Genomic DNA, 21,628 nt, shown 5'->3' on the forward strand with positions numbered 1-21,628 from the left:
CCTCTACGTACACACTGTGTAGGCCACTGTGAAAGCATAGAAGAGGTTACTTAGCATGGTACTACATGTTAGGATTTCTTTTTGAGAAGAATGACTGCTTAAATGTCCCTGTACATGCTGTAATAAGTCTTTTTCTTCGCAGGCTCTACGGGAGGATATTTCCAGATTCTTAATTTCATATGTCTTCCTCTTCTTTTTCCTGGCCTTTATTTGTCTGACGAGATGGTCAGCACGTTAATTCTCGGATTTAGCAATGTCAGTGGTGGAGGCTGGCCCAACGTCATTCGTATCGCTAACCCTTTCCCCTTCAGGACGGAATTGGTGTACCTCAATTGTCTGCGTGTAGTGTTATCCCACCTGAAAGTGTGCGAACATTTTTTCTAAACGTCTCAAATCGTATAACTGAGGCTGAACGTGTGTACCAGGCCGGTATTTACGTAGTCGGATGTGGGAAACCGCCTAAAAACCACATCCAGGCTGGCCAGCACACCGCTCCTCGTCGTTAATCTCCAGGTTGTTTGCTGATGATGCTACGGTGTGCGGGAAGCTGTCGTAATTGTGTGAGTGTAGGAGGATACAAGATGACTTATACAAAATTTCTAGTTGGTGTTCCAAATGTAGAAAAATATAAATTAATAAGGATAAGCAGGGAAAACAAAGCCATAATGTTCGGATACACCATTCGTTTGACAGAATAACGTCGTTTAAATGTTTGAGAGTAAGGTAACAAAGGGATACCAAATGGAACGACCATTTGAGGATAGTGGTATGGAAGGCAAATGGTCGACTTCGGTTTATTAGGTGAATTTTAGGAAAGTGTGGTTTATCTGCAATGGAGACTGCATACAAGTCGCTAGAACGATCTGTGCTCTGGTGTTACGAGAATGTTCGAGATCCATACCAGGTAAGATTAAAGGAAAACATCGAAGCGATTCAGAGGCGGGCTGCTAGATTTGTTACCAGTAGGTTCGAACAACACGCAAGTGTTACGGAGATGCTTCGGGAAGTCAAGTGGGAATCCCTGGAGGGAAGGCTACGTTCTTTCCGAGGAACACTACTGAGAACATTTAGAGAATCGGCTTTCAAAGCTGTCTGGAGCAAGATTCTACTGCCACCAACTTGGCACTTAAGGATTCCGAAGATAAGAGAAATTAGGCCCTGTTCAGAAGAATATTGACAGTTGTTTCATCCTCGCTCTGTTTGCGAGTGGAAGAGGAAAGGAAATGACTAGTCGTGGTACAGAGCAGCCTCTGCCACGCATTGTACGGTGCTTGGCCGAAAGCTGGTGTAGTTTTAAGCAATTGACGCGGTTGGAAACCCGAGAACATTTTATGCCATATCGATGATGTTTCGTTGAATGGTTCGCACGCTGACACTTGTTGATGGCCCATCACTGAAATCTGCAGCAATTTTCGGAATGGTTGCACTTCTGTCACATTGAACGATTCTCTTCAGTCGGCGTTGGTCCCGTTCTTGCAAGTTCTTTCCCCAGCCTCAGCGATGTCGGAGATTTAATGTTTTACAGGATTTCTGATATACACGGTACAATCGTGAAATGGTCGTACGGGAAAATCCCCACTTTATCGCTACCTCGGAGATGCTGTGTACCATCGCTTGTACGCCGATTATAACACAACGTTCACTCACTATAAATCTTGATAACCTGCCATTGTAGCAGCAGTGACCGATCTAACAACTCCTTTTTTTAATTTTTTTTAGTGATGCGGTGCAACACAGGATCACCGGTCTTTCGCGGTCTAACTGGTGGGGCAGTAAATTTAGCCACAGGGCAGTGAGCTGCGTCACTGCAATACACGTTGGAGGTGTGGCGGTGGAACTTAAAGTCCCGTAACACCCTCCAACGGTGACAGTACTCATCAGTCACGCATAAAAGCTTAGTCCGACAAGGGCAGGTAGGGTGGGAAAATAGTGGACGTAGAATGGGGCACTAGTCCCACCAAAGGAGGCATCCGTGGTGGGCGTGGCAAGCCTATCGTTAGCCTATGTCGATGCCAGCGGCGTGGAAGTGTCGTCCCAACGTGGTGTAGCCCATGGACAGTGTCCCGCAGGGCATCCACCTTATCATACAGCCACCGCGCGTTGTTGCGTATGGTCGTCTTGAGGGGGACGATATCCGCTTCCTCATGGAGAGTCACGATTCTCTTGAGTGGCAGGGCGTGCAGGCTGCACGGGCGAACCTTGTCCTGCAGGCGCTGCGACGTCCTCATCTTGGTAACACTAAATCGTGCCCCTTGCAGTGCAACCATACGTGAGGGCAGGCAAGAGAATTAATTGCTCGGCAGGTGCGGAGCTTGGTATGCAGGCTAAGTCCCCAAATGCGGAAGAGGGGGTACAAAGCCCTGGTCAGCATTTGCCCCTTGTTGGTGACATACTCTGCATGACAGTGGAGTAGTAACTTGTGACCCATCTGGACCCATTGACAGGTGGTCGTCCGGGACCAGGGCACCTGCATGCCCGCAATCGAAAATTGTGGTGGAGGACTGGGCGCCATTTGGTGAAATACATTGCCGTAGTTTTGGCGGCACTGAGGGCTATTTTGTTTGTCCGGGACCAGGTGACTGTGGCGTCCACCTGTCGCTGGAGGCGGGCGACGACGGCGTCAGTGATACGGCCAGTGGTATATAGTGTTGTGTCGTCAGCAACTCCGCCAGGCACTTCTTGTCTTATATAGACATTGCCGACCCTAGCGCCGTATTCTGCCTGTTTACATATCTCTACATTTGGATGCGCATGCCTGTACCAGTTACTTTGGCGCTTCAGTGCATATCAGAGATGTCCCACTGAAGAAGACTGATGACTCAAAGATATTCTCCTAAAAGGTAGCCAATAGGGTGATAACATCAGCATGCGGCTTTCAGAGAGCAGATTAACGTTTAACTGCGTCAAAACACAAAACAAACCGCATGAAATTTTTACTCTACAGCGGAATGTGCATTGATATGAAACTGGCAGACGAGGTAGTGGCGGAAGTAGAGCTGTAAGGACGAGTCCCTGTGTTGTAGTTGGTAGCTCAGTCGCTAGAGCGTGTGTCCGTGAAAGGCAAAGATCGGGAGTTCGAGTCTTGGTCCCACACATGGTTTTAGTCTGCCCGGAAGTTTCACAACAGAAACAGTTCCTTACGCGAATCTCTTGCAAAGGCTAAATGTTTTTACCCCAAAATAGTTAATAAGTGAAGTCGACCATTTTAAACTCCTAGGTGGAAAACTTTCTTCGTAGTATCACGTTCAAGATCTTGTACATAAACTGAATGCTGCTGTGTTCACTTTGAGAGTTATCTCCACTGTCTCTGACACAGAAATTGTGTTGTTCACTTTTCTTACTTCTAGTTTATGATCTCATATGATGACATACTTTGCGCCAACTCCGTGCACTCACCATGAATATCCTAAGCTCAGAAAACGTGGTCAGATTGACCTGCGGTGTCAGTTCGCGAACATCGTGTTGGCCGTTGTTCATGTGTCTCGGAATTCCAACTCTGCCGTTCCTGTACATATGTTGCATCCCAGATCACGTAAGAAACGTTTCTTACGTGATCTGGTGTTGCATGATGGGATTTGTTGTTGGCAGCACTGACTCATCCAGGAGAAACTGGAACTTCCATTTACCAGATGGAAAAACGATATGCACTTGAATAGCACTTCCTTAAGCACAGAACAGAAAGGTGAGCTCTATTTAGCACGTTTCATTTTAACAGTCTTTCAGCAAACTGAAAGAACTGCATGGCAAACCCCAAGTATTCAGATCCACATTGGAGAGTTTCCTTGTTGCATAGTCCTTGTATTCTGTTCTGGAGTTCCTCACGTTAGTTCATAACTTATCTCTGTAATGTGTTATTTATTCGTGTTCTGCCAGACAATTTCCTAATCATCGCTCTGTAAACCGTGTACTGACTCGTGCGATGACCAAGTATCTTTCGCTCGCATGGTCCCAGCGAGATTGAAAACTAAATAAATAAATAAAATTTAAAGAGATATGATTAGCTGTATTCTGTTAGCAATTGAATATCTCTAGAAGTTTCGTGACTGTTTCAGTTTAAAGTACATAATGATTTGTTATTAACTTGGATATACAACACATTGTTATTGAACTTTTTAGTGAACTTCCACATATTTACCGGCGGCACCTGAAAGGCCTTGTAAAGCAACTGTATCTTCCACACAAGTCACTCATTGCCGCCTTTTTTCTTTTCTCTTTTCTCTTTAGGTGGCTGTAATTTTACGGCGCCATGGGAGACGCTAACGCCGTAGCTGCTATCGATGCAATATCCCATTCAAACATCAACTTCACTGTGGATTTGTACAAGGTTAGTACAAATTTTAAAGATACTGCTCGCCAGATACAGAAGCAATGTAGATCACTACACATCGTCTATTCACGTGCAAGAGATCCTGGGCATATGGACCATAACTCAGCAACAACGTTAATGCCGCATTTTCACTTAGATGTGCGTTTGATTTCAGGTGCTGGCGAACGAACCGGGGAATCTGTTTTTCTCACCCTTAAGCATCCAAGTAGTTCTCGCTCTGGTGTATTTCGGAGCAAAGGGCGACACAGCAGACGAATTGGAGCGAGGTTTGCACCTTCCCCGCGACAAACAGCTCACAGACAATGGAATTAATGCCCTTATGCATCAGCTAAGTGTGAGTACAAAGTACCAGTCTAAGTTGTTTACAAATTAGATCTGTGAAAACTGATAATTGCTTGTTTTGGTACAATGGCACTTTTTGCAGTCATTAAAGATCATGTATTATTATTATTATTGGCTTACTCATTTTTTCACACGGTATTGATATAATAACTGTGTAAAAAGCACTAAGTTAACTGCTGTATGTTCTCTGAGAAACCAACAAACTGATCGCCGGCCGTGGTGGCCGAGCGGTTCTAGGCGCTACAGTCTGGAACCGCGCGACCGCTACGGTCGCAGGTTCGAATCCTGCTTCGGGCATGGACGTGTGTGATGTCCTTAGGTTAGTTAGGTTTAAGTAGTTCTAAGTTCTAGGGGACTGATGACCTCAGAATTTAAGTCCCATAGTGCTCAGAGCCATTTGAACCATTTTTTTTTTTTTTGAACAAACTGATCCTCAGGTGTTCTGCACCAGCGCCCTCTGCAGTTGCCAACACGCAAGGATGCGTTTCTAGGTGCTGTATGCCTGTGATCAGCAATAGCGACTAAAGACCTACGGTGTAAGGAGCCTTAATAGCCCCGCCAGCCACCTAAGTTAGATTTACTTTAGACACCAACGTAGACGCGACCTCCCCATCACATGAACTCGGTCGATAGCAACTTGGTTCCAGGCGAGTGGCCGCGACCCAGTCTAGTATAGTACATCGCAAGAGTTGATCTGCATCTACATTTACATGGTTACTCTGCAATTGACAGTAAGTGCCTGGCAGAGCATTCATCTACCCACCTTGTAGTTACTTTTCTATCATCCCACTCTCGAGCTGCACGCAGGAAGAACGAACACTTACATCTTTCCGAACGAGCTCTGATTTCTCATTTTTTATTATGATGATGATTTCTCGCTATGTAGATGAGCGCCGATAAACTATTTTACATTCTGAGGAGAATTTTGATGATCAAAATTTCATGAGAAGGTCCTGCCGCAGTGAGAAATGCCTTTTTTTTTTTTTAATGACTGACACCTCATTTCGTGTATCATATCCGTGGAACTCTCTCCCGTATTTCGCGATAATACGAAAGAAGCTGCCCTCCTTTGAACTTTTTCGATGTCCTCTGGTAATCCTGTTTCATTCGGATCCCTCATATCACAGCAATGCTCCAGAAGAGGGCGGACAGGCATAGTGTAAGCAATTTCTTTAGTACATACGTTACATTTTGCAGTGTCCTACAAATAAATCGCATGATCATCTGGTAACTTTACATGACGGTAAATGATACCATAATATGCAAAAGATCTAAGAGGGCTACTCAGATTGTCTCCTAAATCGTTTATGTAGATCAGGAACAGCGGAGAGCCCATAACATTTCGTTGGGGAACACCACCTAATACTTTTACTCGATGTCATTCCGTTGAGTTATTACGAAATCTGACCTTCCTGTCAGGAAATCAAAAATCCAGTAACATAACTGAGACGATACTCCATAGGCTCGCAATTTAATTAGAAATCGCTTGTGAGGAACGGCGTAAAACCCTTCTGGATATCTAAAAGCACGGAAACAATTTGACATCCCCAGTCAATAACACTCATTACTTCGTGAGGAAAGAGCTGGTTGAGCTTCACAAGAATGGTCTTTTTTGTATCCGCGTTGGCTATTCGCCAGTAAATGGTACACAGCAAGGTAGCCCACGGTAATACATTGCAAGGTAACTTCTTTCTGAGACGATGCATTTAAAAAGAAAATCCTGTTGTAGGAGGGACACATTCTGACAAAGACAATAAAGTCTAATAAGGCGAGTACGACGTTTGTTATATACTTTTACGAGCTTCCAACAGGAGCGAGTTATTTACACGTACTTATGTAGTTACCAGATTATTCTTGTCATCTCTTGCATGTTCGAGTGCTTACTAATCACAAGCTTTTGTTTTAATAACATCGTAGCGTACAGTACTGCCGTTGTTATCGACCCTCGTATCGTATAGGCTTTTATTTGTTTTGGATAGTGTAGCTCAGTGTCGTTTAGACCGTTAGTGAGAGAGCACTTCGAATTCCTGCTGCTAATAAGCCGAGTACACCAATCGTTTGTTCCATATTTTTACGAGCTTCAAACAGGGGAGACTGTAGTAATGGATAGAACTGTGATTGCTGTGTACAGATGCGAGCTGAGTTGGACATCCTTCGCTCACAGCTAGGCTGTGTTGGCTTCCGTCACACAGCTTGAGGCTGCTGCCAAGGGGCATCACTGTGGGGGATTAGAAGCGGGGATGCGAGGGGCATCGAGCACGTCCCACGTGTCCCCCTATCGGTCCATTGCTGTGGCCGCCCCATGTACTGCCTGCACTGAGGTTGACCCTTCACCTGTGGTTGAGTGGGAGATCATTCCAAAGTCTGGCAGGCAGCGAAAGACTTTCCGAGGGGCCGATCGTAGGGCCTCCCCAGTTCGTTGGACGAACAGGTTTCAGGCGTTATTGTGGCTGACGATGTCTCTGAGGCGGATGCAGTCGTCCACTCTGTTCCAGAGGAAGCTTCTCGGCACACAGAGTCTGGGCATTTACAGAGGGTTGGTTTGCTGACAGTTGGAGCTCCAACGTCAGGTGCGCATTGGGAACATGGCTGTCGAGGAGGGGAAGGAAGCCAGTGTGCACTCCGTGTGCATTCCGGGGGCAGTCATTCCGGATGTGGAAAGAGTGCTTCCGGATGCCACGAAGAGTACAGGGTTCAGCCAACTGCAGGTGGTGGCTCATGTCGGTACCAGTGATGTGTGTCGCTATGAACTGGAGGAAATTCTCTCTGGTTTTGGGCACCTAGCGGAAACGGTAAATATTGCGTCTTCCTTGAGAGATTAAGGCGGAGCTCACCATCTGCAGCATCTTCGATAGAACCAACTGTGGTCCTTTGGTGCAGAGCCGAGTGGAGGGTCTGGATCAGAGGCCCAGGCGGTTCCGTGACCGTGTAGGCTGCAGATACCTTGACTTGCGCCATCGGGTGGTGGGTTTCCGGGTTCCGCTTAATAGGTCAGGAGTCCACAACACGCAGGAGGCGGCTACACGGGTAGCGGGGCCTGTGTGGAAGGGACTGGGCGGTTTTTTTAGGTTAGGGGGTCTCAGAGAACCACAGAAGGGACGTCCGTCTAAAAGTGGGCAGGTAAAACATAGTAAGGTAGTTGAAGAAACGATTGGTGTTATAGCTATAAATTGACTAGCTGAGTTGGCAAAGAACCAGAGCTCCAAGCCCTAATAGAAAGCACTGAAGCTATAGTTATAGATACAGAAAGCTGGCTAAATCCGGAAATACGTTTAGCCGAAATTCTTTCGAACGATCTAACAGTGTACAGAAAGATTAGATTAAATACAGTTGGTGGTGGAGTATTTATTGCTGTCGGAAGTAGTTTGCCTTGTAGTGAAATTGAAGTAGGTAGTTCCTGCGAAACAGCATCGGACTAAACTATTAATTGGATCGTTTTGCCGACCCCCTGACTCAGAAGATATATAGTTGCTGGATAGTTCAAAGAAAACTTGAGTCTCCTTTCAAATCGATACCCCACTCATACAATTATAGTCGATGGTGACTTCAATCTACCCTCGATATGCTGGAAAAATTATACGTTTAAAGCCGGCGGCAGGCATAAAACGTTATCCGAAATTATACTTAATGCTTTCTCAGGAAATTATTTTGAACAATTAGTTCATGAGCCCACTCGAAGCGCAAATGGTTGCGAAAGCATACTTGACCTCTTAGCAACAAATAATCCTGGACAAATAATAAGTATCGTGACGAATACAGGGATTCGCGACCACAAGGCCTGCTGCTAGGCTGAATGCCGTAACACTTACAACCATCAAAAAGAAACGCAAAGTATATCTATTTAAAAAAGCTGATAAAAATGCTCTTAACGCCATTTTAAGAGACAGTCTTCACCCCTTCCATCAGATCATATAAACGTAGAAAAGTTGTGGAATGATTTCAAAGAGATACTATCGAATGTAATTGAGAGATTTATACCACATAAATTAATAAGTGATGGTACTGAGCCCCCATGGTACACAAAACGTGTCAGATCGCTGTTGCAGAAGCATCGAAAAAAGCAAGCCAAATTTAAAAGAATGCAAAATCCTCAATACCAACAAATTTTTACAGAAGTCCGAAATATAGCGCAAACTTCAGTGCGAGATACTTTTAATAATTTCCATAACGAAACTGTCTCGAAATCTAGCAGAAAACCCAAGGAGATTCTGGTCATACATAAAGCACACCAGTGGCAAGACGCAATCAATACCTTCAGTGCGCGATAACAACGGTGAAGTCACTGATGACAGTGCCACTAAAGCAGAGTTATTAAATACTGTTTTCCGAAGCTCTTTCACCAAAGAAGAAGTAAATATTCCTGAATTCTAATCAAGAACAACAGCCAAGATGAGAAACATAGAGGTAGATATCCTCGGTGTAACAAAGCAGCTTAAATCACTTAATAAACGCAGGGCCTCCGGTCCACATTGTGTACCAGGCGGGTTCCTCTCAGAGTAAGCTGATACAGTAGCTCCATATTTAGCAATTATATACAACCACTCGCTCACAGAAAGATCCATATCTAAAGACTGGAAAATTGTTCAAGTCACTGCAATACCCAAAAAGGGAAGTAGGAGTAATCCGTCGAATTACAGGCCCACATCAAATGGTTCAAATGGCTCTGAGCACTATGGGACTTAACATCTTAGGTCATCAGTCCCCTAGAACTTAGAACTACTTAAAACTAAGCTGAGGACATCACACACATCCATGCCCGAGGCAGGATTCGAACCTGCGACCGTAGCAGTCCCGCGGTTCCGGACTGCAGCGCTAGAACCGCACGACCACCGCGGCCGGCCCACATCACTAACGTCGATTTTCGGTAGGGTTTTGGAACACATACTGTATTCGAACATTATGAAGTACGTTTAATGAAACGATCTATTGACACAGTCAGCACGGATTGAGAAAATATCGCTCCTGCTAAACACAACTAGCTCTTTATACTCATGAAGTAATGAGTGCTATAGTCAGGGGATGTCAAAGTTATTCCATATTTTTAGATTTCCAGAAGGCTTTCGACACCGTTCCTCACAAGCGTCTTCTAACCAAACTGCGTGCCTATGGAATATCGACTCAGATGTGTGACTGAATTCGCGATTTCCTGTCAGAAAGGTCACAGTTCGTAGTAATAGACGGAAAGTCATCGAGTAAAACAGAAGCAATATCCGGTGTTCCCCAAGGAAGTGTTATAGTCCCTCTATTGTTCCTGTTCTATATTAACGATATAGGAGACAATCTTAGCAGCCGTCTTAGATTGTTTGCAGATAATGCTGTCATTTACCATCTTGTAAAATCATCAGATGACCCAAACGAGTTGCAAAATGATGTAGATAAGATATCTGAATGGCGCGAAAAGTGGCAATTGACCCTGAATAAAGAAAAGTGTGAAGTTATTCACATGAGTTCTAAAAGAAATCCGCTAAATTTCGGTTATGCGATAAGTCACACAAATCTTAAGGCTGTAAATTCAACTAAATACTTAATGATTACAATTACAAATAACCTAAACTGGAACGATCACATAGATAATATTGTGGGTAGAGGACTTGGAAGGTGTAACAGGTCTACTAAAGAGACTGCTTACACTACGCTTGTCCGCCCTATTCTGGAGTATTGGTGTGTGGTGTGGGATCCGCATCGTGTGGGGCTGACGGATGACATCGAAGAAGTTCAAAGAAGGGCAGCTCGTTTTGTATTATCGCGAAATAGGGGAGATAGTGCAACAGGCATGATACGTGAATTGGAGTGGCAATCGTAAAAACAAAGGCGTTTTTCGTTGCGATGGGATCTTCTCATGAAATTTCAATCACCAGTTTTCTCCTCCGATTGCGAAAACATTCTGTTACCATCCACCTACATAGGAAGAAATGATCATCACGATAAAGTAAGAGAAATCAGTGCTCGCACGGAAAAATTTAAGTGCTCGTTTTTCCTGCGCGCCGTTCGAGAGTGGAACGGTAGAGAGACAGCTTGAAGGTGGTTCATCGAACCCTCTGCCAGGCACTTTATTGTGAATAGCAGAGTAATCACGTGGATGTAAATGTAGAAAGATCCCTAAGCTCACAAGCGTTAAAGAAAATACGAGGTCTGAAGAATTGAGTGTGGTCTTGAAAGAATTACAAGGTTGGTGTTACAAAGATTTTGAGGACATAATCAGTCCTACATCTGTTCTCGAGCAGTTTTCGAGGCCGTTAGCCAAATCAGTTGAAAGCGACCCTGCGGATGTGCGGATGTAACTGATTTACCTACAAAGTAATTCCAATTTTAATTGCAAATCTTTTTACGTTAAAACTGTCCGCGGTGTCTACAGGGTGTTACAAAAAGGTGCGGCCAAACTTTCAGGAAACATTCCTCACTCACAAATAAAGAAAAGATGTTATGTGGACATGTGTCCGGAAACGCTTAACTTCCATGTTAGAGCTCATTTTAGTTTCGTCAGTATGTACTGTACTTCCTCGATTCACCGCCAGTTGGCCCAATTGAAGGAAGGTAATGTTGACCTCGGTACTTGTTTTGACGTGCGACTCTTTGCTCTACAGTACTAGCATCAAGCACATCAGTACGTACCATCAACAGGTTAGTGTTCATCACGAACGTGGTTTTGCAGTCAGTGCAATGTTTACAAATGCGGAGTTGGCAGATGCCCATTTGATGTATGGATTAGCACGGGGCAATAGCCGTGGCGCGGTACGTTTGTATCGAGACAGATTTCCAGAACGAAGGTGTCCCGACGGGAAGACGTTCGAAGCAATTGATCGGCGTCTTAGGGAGCACGGAACATTCCAGCCTATGACTCGCGACTGGGGAAGACCTAGAACGACGAGGACACCTGCAATGGACGAGGCAATTCTTCGTGCAGTGGACGATAACCCTAATGTCAGCGTCAGAGAAGTTGCTGCTGTACAAGGTAACGTTGACCACGTCACTGTATGGAGAGTGCTAAGGGAGAACCAGTTGTTTCCGTAGCATGTACAGCGTGTGCAGGCACTATCAGCAGCTTATTGGCCTCCACAGGTACACTTCTGCGAATGGTTCATCCAACAATGTGTCAATCCTCATTTCAGTGCAAATGTTCTCTCTACGGATGAGGCTTCATTCCAACGTGATGAAATTGTAAATTTTCACAATCAACATGCGTGGCCTGAGGAGAATCCGCACGCAATTGTGCTATCACGTCATCAACACAGATTTCCTGTGAACGTTTGGGCAGGCATTGTTGGTGATGTCTTGATTGGGCTCCACGTTCTTCCCCCTACGCTCAATGGAGCACGTTATCATGATTTCATACGGGATACTCTACTTGTGCTGCTAGAACATGTGCCTTTACAAGTACGACACAACATGTGGTTCGTGCGCGATGGAGCTCCTGCACATTTCACTCGAAGTGTTCGTACGCTTCTCAACAACAGATTCGGTGACCGATGGATTGGTAGAGGCGGACCAATTCCATGGCCTCCATGCTCTCCTGACCTCAACCCTACTGACTTTCATTTATGGGGGCATTTGAAAGCTCTTGTCTACGCAACCCCGGTACCAAATGTAGAGACTCTTCGTGCTCGTATTGTGGACGGCTGTGATACAATACGCCATTCCCCAGGGCTGCATCAGCCCATCAGGCATTCCATGCGACGGAGGGTGGATGCATGTATCCTCGCTGACGGAGGACATTTTGAACATTTCCTGTAACAAAGTGTTTGAAGTCACGCTGGTACGTTCTGTTGCTGTGTGCTTCCATTCCATGATTAATGTGATGTGAAGAGAAGTAATAAAATGAGCTCTAACATGGAAAGTAAGCGTTTCCGGACACATGTCCACATAACATTTTTTCTTTCTTTGTGTGTGAGGAATGTTCCTGAAAGTTTGGCCGTACCTTTTTGTAACACCCTGTATAGTGCTTTCCCCACGTAGAGTTTCCAAGTCTTCATAATGAGCTCGCTAAAGTGCTATAATACACTCCTGGAAATGGAAAAAAGAACACATTGACACCGGTGTGTCAGACCCACCATACTTTCTCCGGACACTGCGAGAGGGCTGTACAAGCAATGATCACACGCACGGCACAGCGGACACACCAGGAACCGAGGTCTTGGCCGTCGAATGGCGCTAGCTGCGCAGCATTTGTGCACCGCCGCCGTCAGTGTCAGCCAGTTTGCCGTGGCATACGGAGCTCCATCGCAGTCTTTAACACTGGTAGCATGCCGCGACAGCGTGGACGTGAACCGTATGTGCAGTTGACGGACTTTGAGCGAGGGCGTATAGTGGGCACGCGGGAGGCCGGGTGGATGTACCGCCGAATTGCTCAACACGTGGGGCGTGAGGTCTCCACAGTACATCGATGTTGTCGCCAGTGGTCGGCGGAAGGTGCACGTGCCCGTCGACCTGGGACCGGACCGCAGCGACGCACGGATGCACGCCAAGACCGTAGGATCCTACGCAGTGCCGTAGGGGACCGCACCGCCACTTCCCAGCAAATTAGGGACGCTGTTGCTCCTGGGGTATCGGCGAGGACCATTCGCAACCGTCTCCATGAACCTTGGCTACGGTCCCGCACACCGTTAGGCCGTCTTCCGCTCACGCCCCAACATCGTGCAGCCCGCCTCCAGTGGTGTCGCGACAGGCGTGAATGGAGGGACGAATGGAGACGTGTCGTCTTCAGCGATGAGAGTCGCTTCTGCCTTGGTGCCAATGATGGTCGTATGCGTGTTTGGCGCCGTGCAGGTGAGCGCCACAATCAGGACTGCATACGACCGAGGCACACAGGGCCAACTCCCGGCATCATGGTGTGGGGAGCGATCTCCTACACTGGCCGTACACCACTGGTGATCGTCGAGGGGACACTGAATAGTGCACGGTACATCCAAACCGTCATCGAACCCATCGTTCTACCATTCCTAGACCGGCAAGGGAACTTGCTGTTCCAACAGGACAATGCACGTCCGCATGTATCCCGTGCCACCCAACGTGCTCTAGAAGGTGTAAGTCAACTACCCTGGCCAGCAAGATCTCCGGATCTGTCCCCGATTGAGCATGTTTGGGACTGGATGAAGCGTCGTCTCACGCGGTCTGCACGTCCAGCACGAACGCTGGTCCAACTGAGGCGCCAGGTGGAAATGGCATGGCAAGCCGTTCCACAGGACTACATCCAGCATCTCTACGATCGTCTCCATGGGAGAATAGCAGCCTGCATTGCTGCGAAAGGTGGATATACACTGTACTAGTGCCGACATTGTGCATGCTCTGTTGCCTGTGTCTATGTGCCTGTGGTTCTGTCAGTGTGATCATGTGATGTATCTGACCCCAGGAATGTGTCAATAAAGTTTCCCCTTCCTGGGACAATGAATTCACGGTGTTCTTATTTCAATTTCCAGGAGTGTATTTCGATGGGTATATTTGTGTGAAAGACCTTTTTTCGACTATGAATCTAAATAAGTCACAATTACTTGATTACTTGATCGTAAAGTTGTCTGCGTCTCTCTATATGCTGGCAGTTTGTGCCAGACAGAAATTATGTCTTCAACGTTCTCTCTGCCCTCACGTCGCGCTCGGGCATTGTCGAAAGAAATGCCTGGTTCTGGGAGGGGGGGAGGGGGGGGGGAATGAGGCAGCGAGGCTGAGTGCTTTGCACTCGTGCCCGGTAACGGTCTGTGAGACAAAATATTGCCGTCCTTGTTTTAAAGCAACCGCGGTTAACAAATGGTCGGATCACAAATAGCTCACTTTGACAAGCAAAAATAAACCTTGTGCACAGAATGGAAAATGCAGTGAGAAATTTTTCTTTTATTATACAACGCTTGATTGCTATCATCGACACTGATCTGCTGCTGGTTAGTAACTTATACATAAATGAAGGTCATTACAGATACAGATACCTTGAATACTAACTCCGATCGATGTTATAATAGTAGTCATTGTTTGTATACAGTAATCAGTAGGTCCGAATAAATTCTGGTTATTAAATACTGAGTAACTTTTTTTTTGTAGTTCTAAATTGCAAACTTTTGTTCCAGGAATCTCAAAATGTGTTACTTGACATAGCGAACAGAATATATCTTCGGACTGGTTCAGAAATCAAGAATGAATTCAAGAAAACTGCTGACAGGTTCCTTGCTGGAGTGGAGCAGATTAACTTTGCCGAATCAGAACAGGCCAGGAAAACAATTAACAACTGGATTGAAAATAAAACTAATGGAAAGATAAAAGATATAATTAAGGAGGGTAATGGAGCTTTTTTAAAATCGTATTTTTATAAATTATTTTACTTTTACTGTTTGCCTATTTAAGTGGAGGTGATAAAGACCTAACAATACCTCTCACCTAGGAAACCAAAAGAAAATGAATCCATTCATTAGCGGATGTTTTGTAGTTTCATTACTACATTGTTCCTTGTAGTCGTGTAATGCATTCTAAATGCCTCCTCGTATTCTTGCGATAGCAGAAGCTTCTAAAATCAGCTTTGATAAGTGCTGAAATGTTATTACGGGGATTAAATTAAATGTGTTATAGCTCTAAGTATGGCACAAGAGGAATGTACGGCACCAAAATACTATCCTGGAAAGAGACTCTAGCCCAGATGCCAACATTTCGAGGCCAGTGTGCTACTGCTACCACTACACACACACACACACACACACACACACACACACACACACACATATATATATATATATATATATATATATATATATATATATATATATATATATATATATAAAAATTTCTAGCCATAAAGATCCAGCCCCATCTAGTACTAGTCGCTCAAGTGCACAACTGTCGTTAATATAATTGCGCCGGCCGGAGTGGCAGTGCGGTTCTAGGCGCTACAGTCTGGAACCGCGAGACTGCTACGGTCGCAGGTTCGAATCCTGCCTCGGGCATGGATGTGTGTGATGTCCTTAGGTTAGTTAGGTTTAAGTAGTTCTAAGTTCCAGGGGACTGATGACCACAGCAGTTAAGTCCCACAGTGCTCAGAGCCGTTTTTAATATAATTGCTGTGGAGTCGTTTCTTTGTCGAGGGTTGCAGGTCTAAGTATTCATCTGATGTTTCAGATTATACTGAGCAATAAAAAACAGACAACAAATTTGTCTATTTGCTCGGCTTTCAGTATGATTTTTTGGAGTGTTGTGCCAAGTGCCTTCTGAAGCTGTCCGGTCCAAACGACTTAACTAAATAAAAACTGTGGTAGCTTTTTTTTTTTTCAAGCGTAGGCGTATGACGTCAGTCTTGTGCCGTGTACCGAGCCTTACGTCAGAGGCACGAACTCTCTTTTGAACCAAATTATCATTTTTATAATTTCTAGTCACGCTGAAGACCAAATTTCGATGTGAGTCAGTCGATCAGAAAGGAAATCAGGGCGCCTAACAGACTGCCAGTACTTTTCACATTCAAATCGTGTTTACAATACACTGACGGAAAAAAGTGCATCACCAAGAAGGAATGGTGTGAAATAAACGGAAGTTGGTAGATGTGTTTCTACAACTGAAAGATGACGTCCATTCAAAATTCGCTAGTACCGTCATTATGAGGATGAAAATCAGGTCTGTTTTAAACACGGGCTGTGAAGGTCCCGAACGTTAGTTACCTTTGAGATTGAACGTAGTGAATTAATGTTAGTTAATAATGACTTTAAAATGACGAAGAAACAATAAGCAACACCTCACTGAGTTTGTACGAGATTGTGTACTTCCAACATTCTGCGTGGTGTCTGTTTGTTCTAAGTCGTGTCTCCCTGCGACTTTCGCGCAACGACGCTCTGAGCGTGTTTTTTAGGGAATTGACTAGTTTGAACCTGGGACCTGTTGCTGGTAAGGAGACGCCAGACCACACATGGCATGTAGAGTTCAGAAGAGTTCAGTGAGACTAGCGATGATATAATCAAATACTTAATGATTTCAGCGTCAGCTCCACTGCACTCCCTGTAAAAGAATCTTAATACTAACTAAATTTAGTGGAAGGGGTTCAAGGCTTTCCTATTTTTAGTTAGCTGGTAGAATAACGTCGAAAAAGTAGTTAAATTTACCATTGGAATTTTTATTCTACTCACAAAACATTGTTTATAAATTGCACTATTGATAAAAGGAAATATTTTAATACAGGATGATAAAAACCGACTGCGTTCAACAAAAATGTGAACGAATATTCCCTGAATGGGTTTCCAAGTTCTACAATGGATCGAAGGATGACCTGTGCCACATCACATCTACAATCTAGGTTTAAATTAAGTTTCACAAAAGAGAAAACTATCAACATGGTCTACAGTGACCCTCAATTATCTTTAATTACTTATGTACACTTGTCATAAATTACAGTGGCTGATGTGGCTTCTCAATAATTATATAACAGAAAAATCATCGCGTTCCAGATTTTAACTTCTAGTAGCAAATGTGAATACCACAAAGTTTAATTGACGATCGACACTAGTATTACGTAAAAAGGGGATGTAACAGACTTCTGCAGTTCTGAGTGAAGCCTTATGGCGGCACCGCGTGTGTTCATTACCTTGTCAGTGTTTAGGCAGCGTCAGGAGACGGCGGGCGGCGCAGCTCCACGCACCTCGCCGTCTCGGAAGCAACTCTCTCCTAACTTCTCCTAACTACAATTTACCGAAGTTGGTTTAAAAAAAGCTGTCTGGCTGTGTATTCAACTGACCAATCAGGGTCTCAATGTTAACCTTAAGCTCTGCCTACAAAACTTCTGTCTATCCAATGAGAAACATTATACTTTCCGTGGTGGAGCAATGTTTTTAACGTTTGCAATGTAACAGAGACGCGTATAGTCTCACGCTAAAACTTTCAGCTGGTGTGGTCCTTTTAGTGTTATCGTAAGATCTATACTGTTTTTCTGGAGGGCTCTATCCTTTAACATGGGCTGGGGGGTGGTCCTGGCGGTCGGATGGCGACGTGAGTGTCCGTCCCTTATCGTAGGGCCTCCTAGCCTACACGACTCTGCTCTCGGCTTCTGTTCTCGTTTCTTCCCTCGGAACTGCGTCTGTTTCACAGTGGGAAGATATGACATGCATTTAGACGTTCTTGTGTTAGTCTGTGGTATTCCATTTGCTCACTCGTTGATCGTATTACTTTGGTTAATTTAATGTCAGGATTTATTCGGAGCTATGTGACATACTGCCGGAATTGCTATCATGTCAGGGTTTTCATCGAAGGTGTTGGATTTGCCTGACACCTTACATACTAGATATATGAGAAGCTTGATGTCCCTTCTGCGACACTGCAGAAAGACTTTGCATGAATGTAGCCACTATACGTAACTACTGGCAGCAATAGTCATGAGAATGTACGGTCGCTAGAAGGCCGGGCTCCGGACAATCACGTGGCACTACCGAGAGGGTAGACTTATCGTGTTCAGCGTATGGCTCTGGCGATTGGTAATGCATCTGCAGCAGCAATTTGAGCACCAGTTGGCACCACAGTGACACAACGAACTGTTACTAATCGGTTACTTCAAGGACAGCTGTAAGCCAGATACCTTATAGCATGCATTCCACTGATACCAAACAACCGCCATTTGTGACTTCAGTGGTTCCAAGCGAGAGCTCATTGGAGGTCAGGGTGCAGGATTGTTGTGTTTTCTGATGAAAGATGGTTCTGCCTCGGTGCCAGTGATGGCCGTGTGTTGGGTAGAAGGAGATCAGTTAAGCGCCTGCAACCAACCTGTGTGCATGGTAGACACACTGGACCTACAACTGAAGTTACGGTCTGGGGTGTGATTTTATATGACAGCAGGAGTCCTCTCGTGGTTATCCCACACACTCTGACCTCAACTATGTACTTCAGTCTGGCGATTCGATCTGTCGTGCTGCTATTCATGAACAGCGTTCCAGGGGATGTTTTCCAACTTACTGCTGCTGCGACCCAACATTTTCTACAGACTAAGAACATATTACACTACTGGCCATTAAAATTGCTACACCACGAAGATGACGTGCTACAGACGCGAAATTTAACCGACAGGAAGAAGATGCTGTGATATGCAAATGAATCGCTTTTCAGAGAATTCACACAAGGCTGGCACCGGTGGCGACACCTACAGCGTCCTGACATGAGGAAAGTTTCCAACCGATTTCTGATACACAAAGAGCAGTTGACCGGCGTTGCCTGGTGAAATGTTGTTGTGATGCCTCGTGTAAGGATAAATGCGTACCATCAAGTTTCCGACTTTGATAGATGTCGGATTGTAACCTATCGCGATTGCGATTTATCGTATCGCAACAGAGCTGCTCGCGTTGGTCGAGATCCAATGACTGTTAGCAGAATATGGAATCGGTGGGTTCAGGAGGGTAATACGGAACGCCGTGCTGGATCCCAACGGCCTCGTATCACTAGCAGTCGAGATGACATGCATCTTATCCGCATGGCTGTAACGTATCGTGCAGCCGCGTCTCGATCCCTGAGTCAACAGATGGGGACGTTTGTAAGACAACAACCATCTGCACGAACAGTTCGACGACGTTTGCAGCACCATGGACTATTAGCTCGGAGACCATGGCTGTGGTTACCCTTGCCGCTGCATCACAGACAGGAGCGCCTGTGATGCTGTACTCAACGACGAACCTGGGTGCACGAATGGCGATACGTCATTGTTTTGGATGAATCCAGGTTCTGTTTACAGCTTCATGATGGTCGCATCCGTGTTTGGCGATATCGCGGCGAACGCACATTGGAAGCGTGTATTCGTCATCGCCATACTGGCGTATCACCCGCCGTAATAGTATGGGGTGCCATTGGTTACACGTCTCGGTCACCTCTTGTTCGCGCTGACGACACTTTGAAGACAGCGGACGTTACATTTGAGATGCGTTACTACCCGTGGCTCTACCTTTCATTCGATTCCTGCGAAACCCTACATTTCAGCAGGATAATGCACGTCCACATTTCTGGATACAGAAAATGTTCGACTGCTGCCCTGGCCAGCACATTCTCCAGATCTCTCACCAGTTTAAAACGTCTGGTCAATGGTGGCCGAGCACCAATACGCCAGTCACTACTCTTGATGAACTGTGGTATCGTGTTGAAGCTGCATGGGCAGCTGCACCTGTACACGCCATCCAAGCTCTGTTTGACTCAATGCCCAGGCGTATCAAGGCCGTTATTAAGGCCTGAGGTGGTTGTTCTGGGTACTGATTTTTCAGGATGTATGCACCCAAATTGCGTGAAAGTGTAATCATATGTCATTTCTGGTATAATATATTTGTCCAATGAATACCCGTTTATCATCTGCATTTCTTCTTGGTGTAGCAATATTAATGGCCAGTAGTGTACCTTGGTTTGCTCCAATCGGGCATGTATGGGAAATCATTTGACAATTCCAGCGTCATCCACAAACAGCATTAACGATCTCCTTATTGACGGAGTAAGTGAATGTGCAACAGGCACGAAACTTCGTTCCACAATCTGAAATCTGGCACCTGTACGACACAATGTACCAGGGTAAGTCAATTATTATCCGCAATTTAGTTATATTTTTGTTTGGTTTGGTAGTACTGTCGTTTTATTTTGATGACGCATGCTTTATTTATTTGTTGTTATATGTTGGCAATACTCAAGCTGATAGGTTAGTTTCGTTATCGCTGCCGTGATATTAATAATGGCTGCTCCGCTGTCTATTTGCACCAAAGAAGAGCAACGTTCAGTGATACGTTTTTTGTGGTCGGAGTGCGTATCAGGGGCCGAAATTCATCGAAGACTTTCTGTACAATACGGGAACAGTGTTTTGCCACAACGGAGTGTCTACGAATGGATTGAAAAATTCCGAAATGGTCGCAAAAGTTTACGCACGATGAAGGAGCCGGACGACCGTTTACCGCCACAAATGAAGAAACCATTGTTCGTTCACGTGAAATGATTCTCTTACGTTAGACAGACGATTAACTATTGACGATGTGGCACATCGTCTGCAAATTAGTCAGGGTTCTGCCTACGAAATCATCCTCAAGAGACTTGGGTTTCATAAAGTTTGTGCAAGATGGATTCCAAAACAAATCACACGGTTGTATAAACAAACGCGCTTGGACATCTGCAAAAAAAACATTTGGGTCGATATGGTAACGAAGGGGACAACTTCCTAGACAGGATCATTAATGGTGACGAAACGTGGATCCATCATTACGAGCCGGACAGTAAACGGCAGAGTATGGAATGGAATCATCCAAATTCCCCATGGAAGAAAAAGTTCAAGACCGAACCGTCCACAGGAAAACTGATGCTTACGGTTTTTTGGGACGCACAAGGTGCAGTACTGGAACATCGTGGGGAAAGGGGCACAACAATAAACAGTGTACGCTACAGTGAGATGCTTACTGCCAGGCTAAAGCCTGCAATTCGAAGCAAACGCCGAGGTTTGCTGTGAAAAGGGGAGCTGTTGCACGACAATGTCCGTCCTCATACTGCTGCCCACACTGCTGAAACGCTCGAGAAACTCAAGTTTGAAGTACTGGATCATCCTCCAAATAGTCCCGATCTTGCCGCTTCTGACTATCACTCGTTTGGTCCACTGAAACAGGCATTAAGGGGTCGTCGATTTGCCTCGGACGAAGCAGTGAAAGATGTGGTGCATTCGTGGCTCGCAGCTCAACCGAGAACCTTCTTTTAAGAGGGCATCAGGAAGCTTGTACAACGATGGACCAAATGCGTTGAAACACAAGGAGACCATGTCGAAAAATGATGTTCTTGTAAGTTTCCTATTTGATCAGAATAAAATTTTATAACTACTTTGCGGATAATAATTAACTTGCCGTCGTATGCACGGAGCATTCTGGCAGCTATAACGGTTATTATCGTACCAGCGTTTCACATTTGTTATAGCTTATTTCGCACTTACATTAAGCCGTGAACTTGGAACGTTAATCACTTAAATTTATTTCGGAAATTTCATTACTGTACATTAATTATTTATTGGTGTTG

General features: G+C 45.1%; 1 protein-coding gene across 4 annotated transcripts in view; it reads left to right on the top strand.

The window, feature by feature from the left end:
• Positions 1-21,628, top strand: part of LOC126456704 (leukocyte elastase inhibitor-like) — a 130,981-nt gene that overhangs the window by 26,838 nt on the left and 82,515 nt on the right. For all 4 annotated transcript variants that reach the window (XM_050092440.1, XM_050092442.1, XM_050092443.1 and 1 more), the window contains exons 2-4: positions 4,225-4,324; positions 4,482-4,661; positions 14,722-14,929. In XM_050092440.1, the coding sequence (XP_049948397.1) occupies positions 4,247-4,324; positions 4,482-4,661; positions 14,722-14,929 (466 nt within the window). In that variant the 5' untranslated portion in view covers positions 4,225-4,246. The remainder of the gene's footprint in view (positions 1-4,224; positions 4,325-4,481; positions 4,662-14,721; positions 14,930-21,628) is intronic.

This window comes from Schistocerca serialis, chromosome 2, assembly GCF_023864345.2.
Source record: "Schistocerca serialis cubense isolate TAMUIC-IGC-003099 chromosome 2, iqSchSeri2.2, whole genome shotgun sequence".
Lineage (NCBI taxonomy): Eukaryota > Metazoa > Arthropoda > Insecta > Orthoptera > Acrididae > Schistocerca > Schistocerca serialis.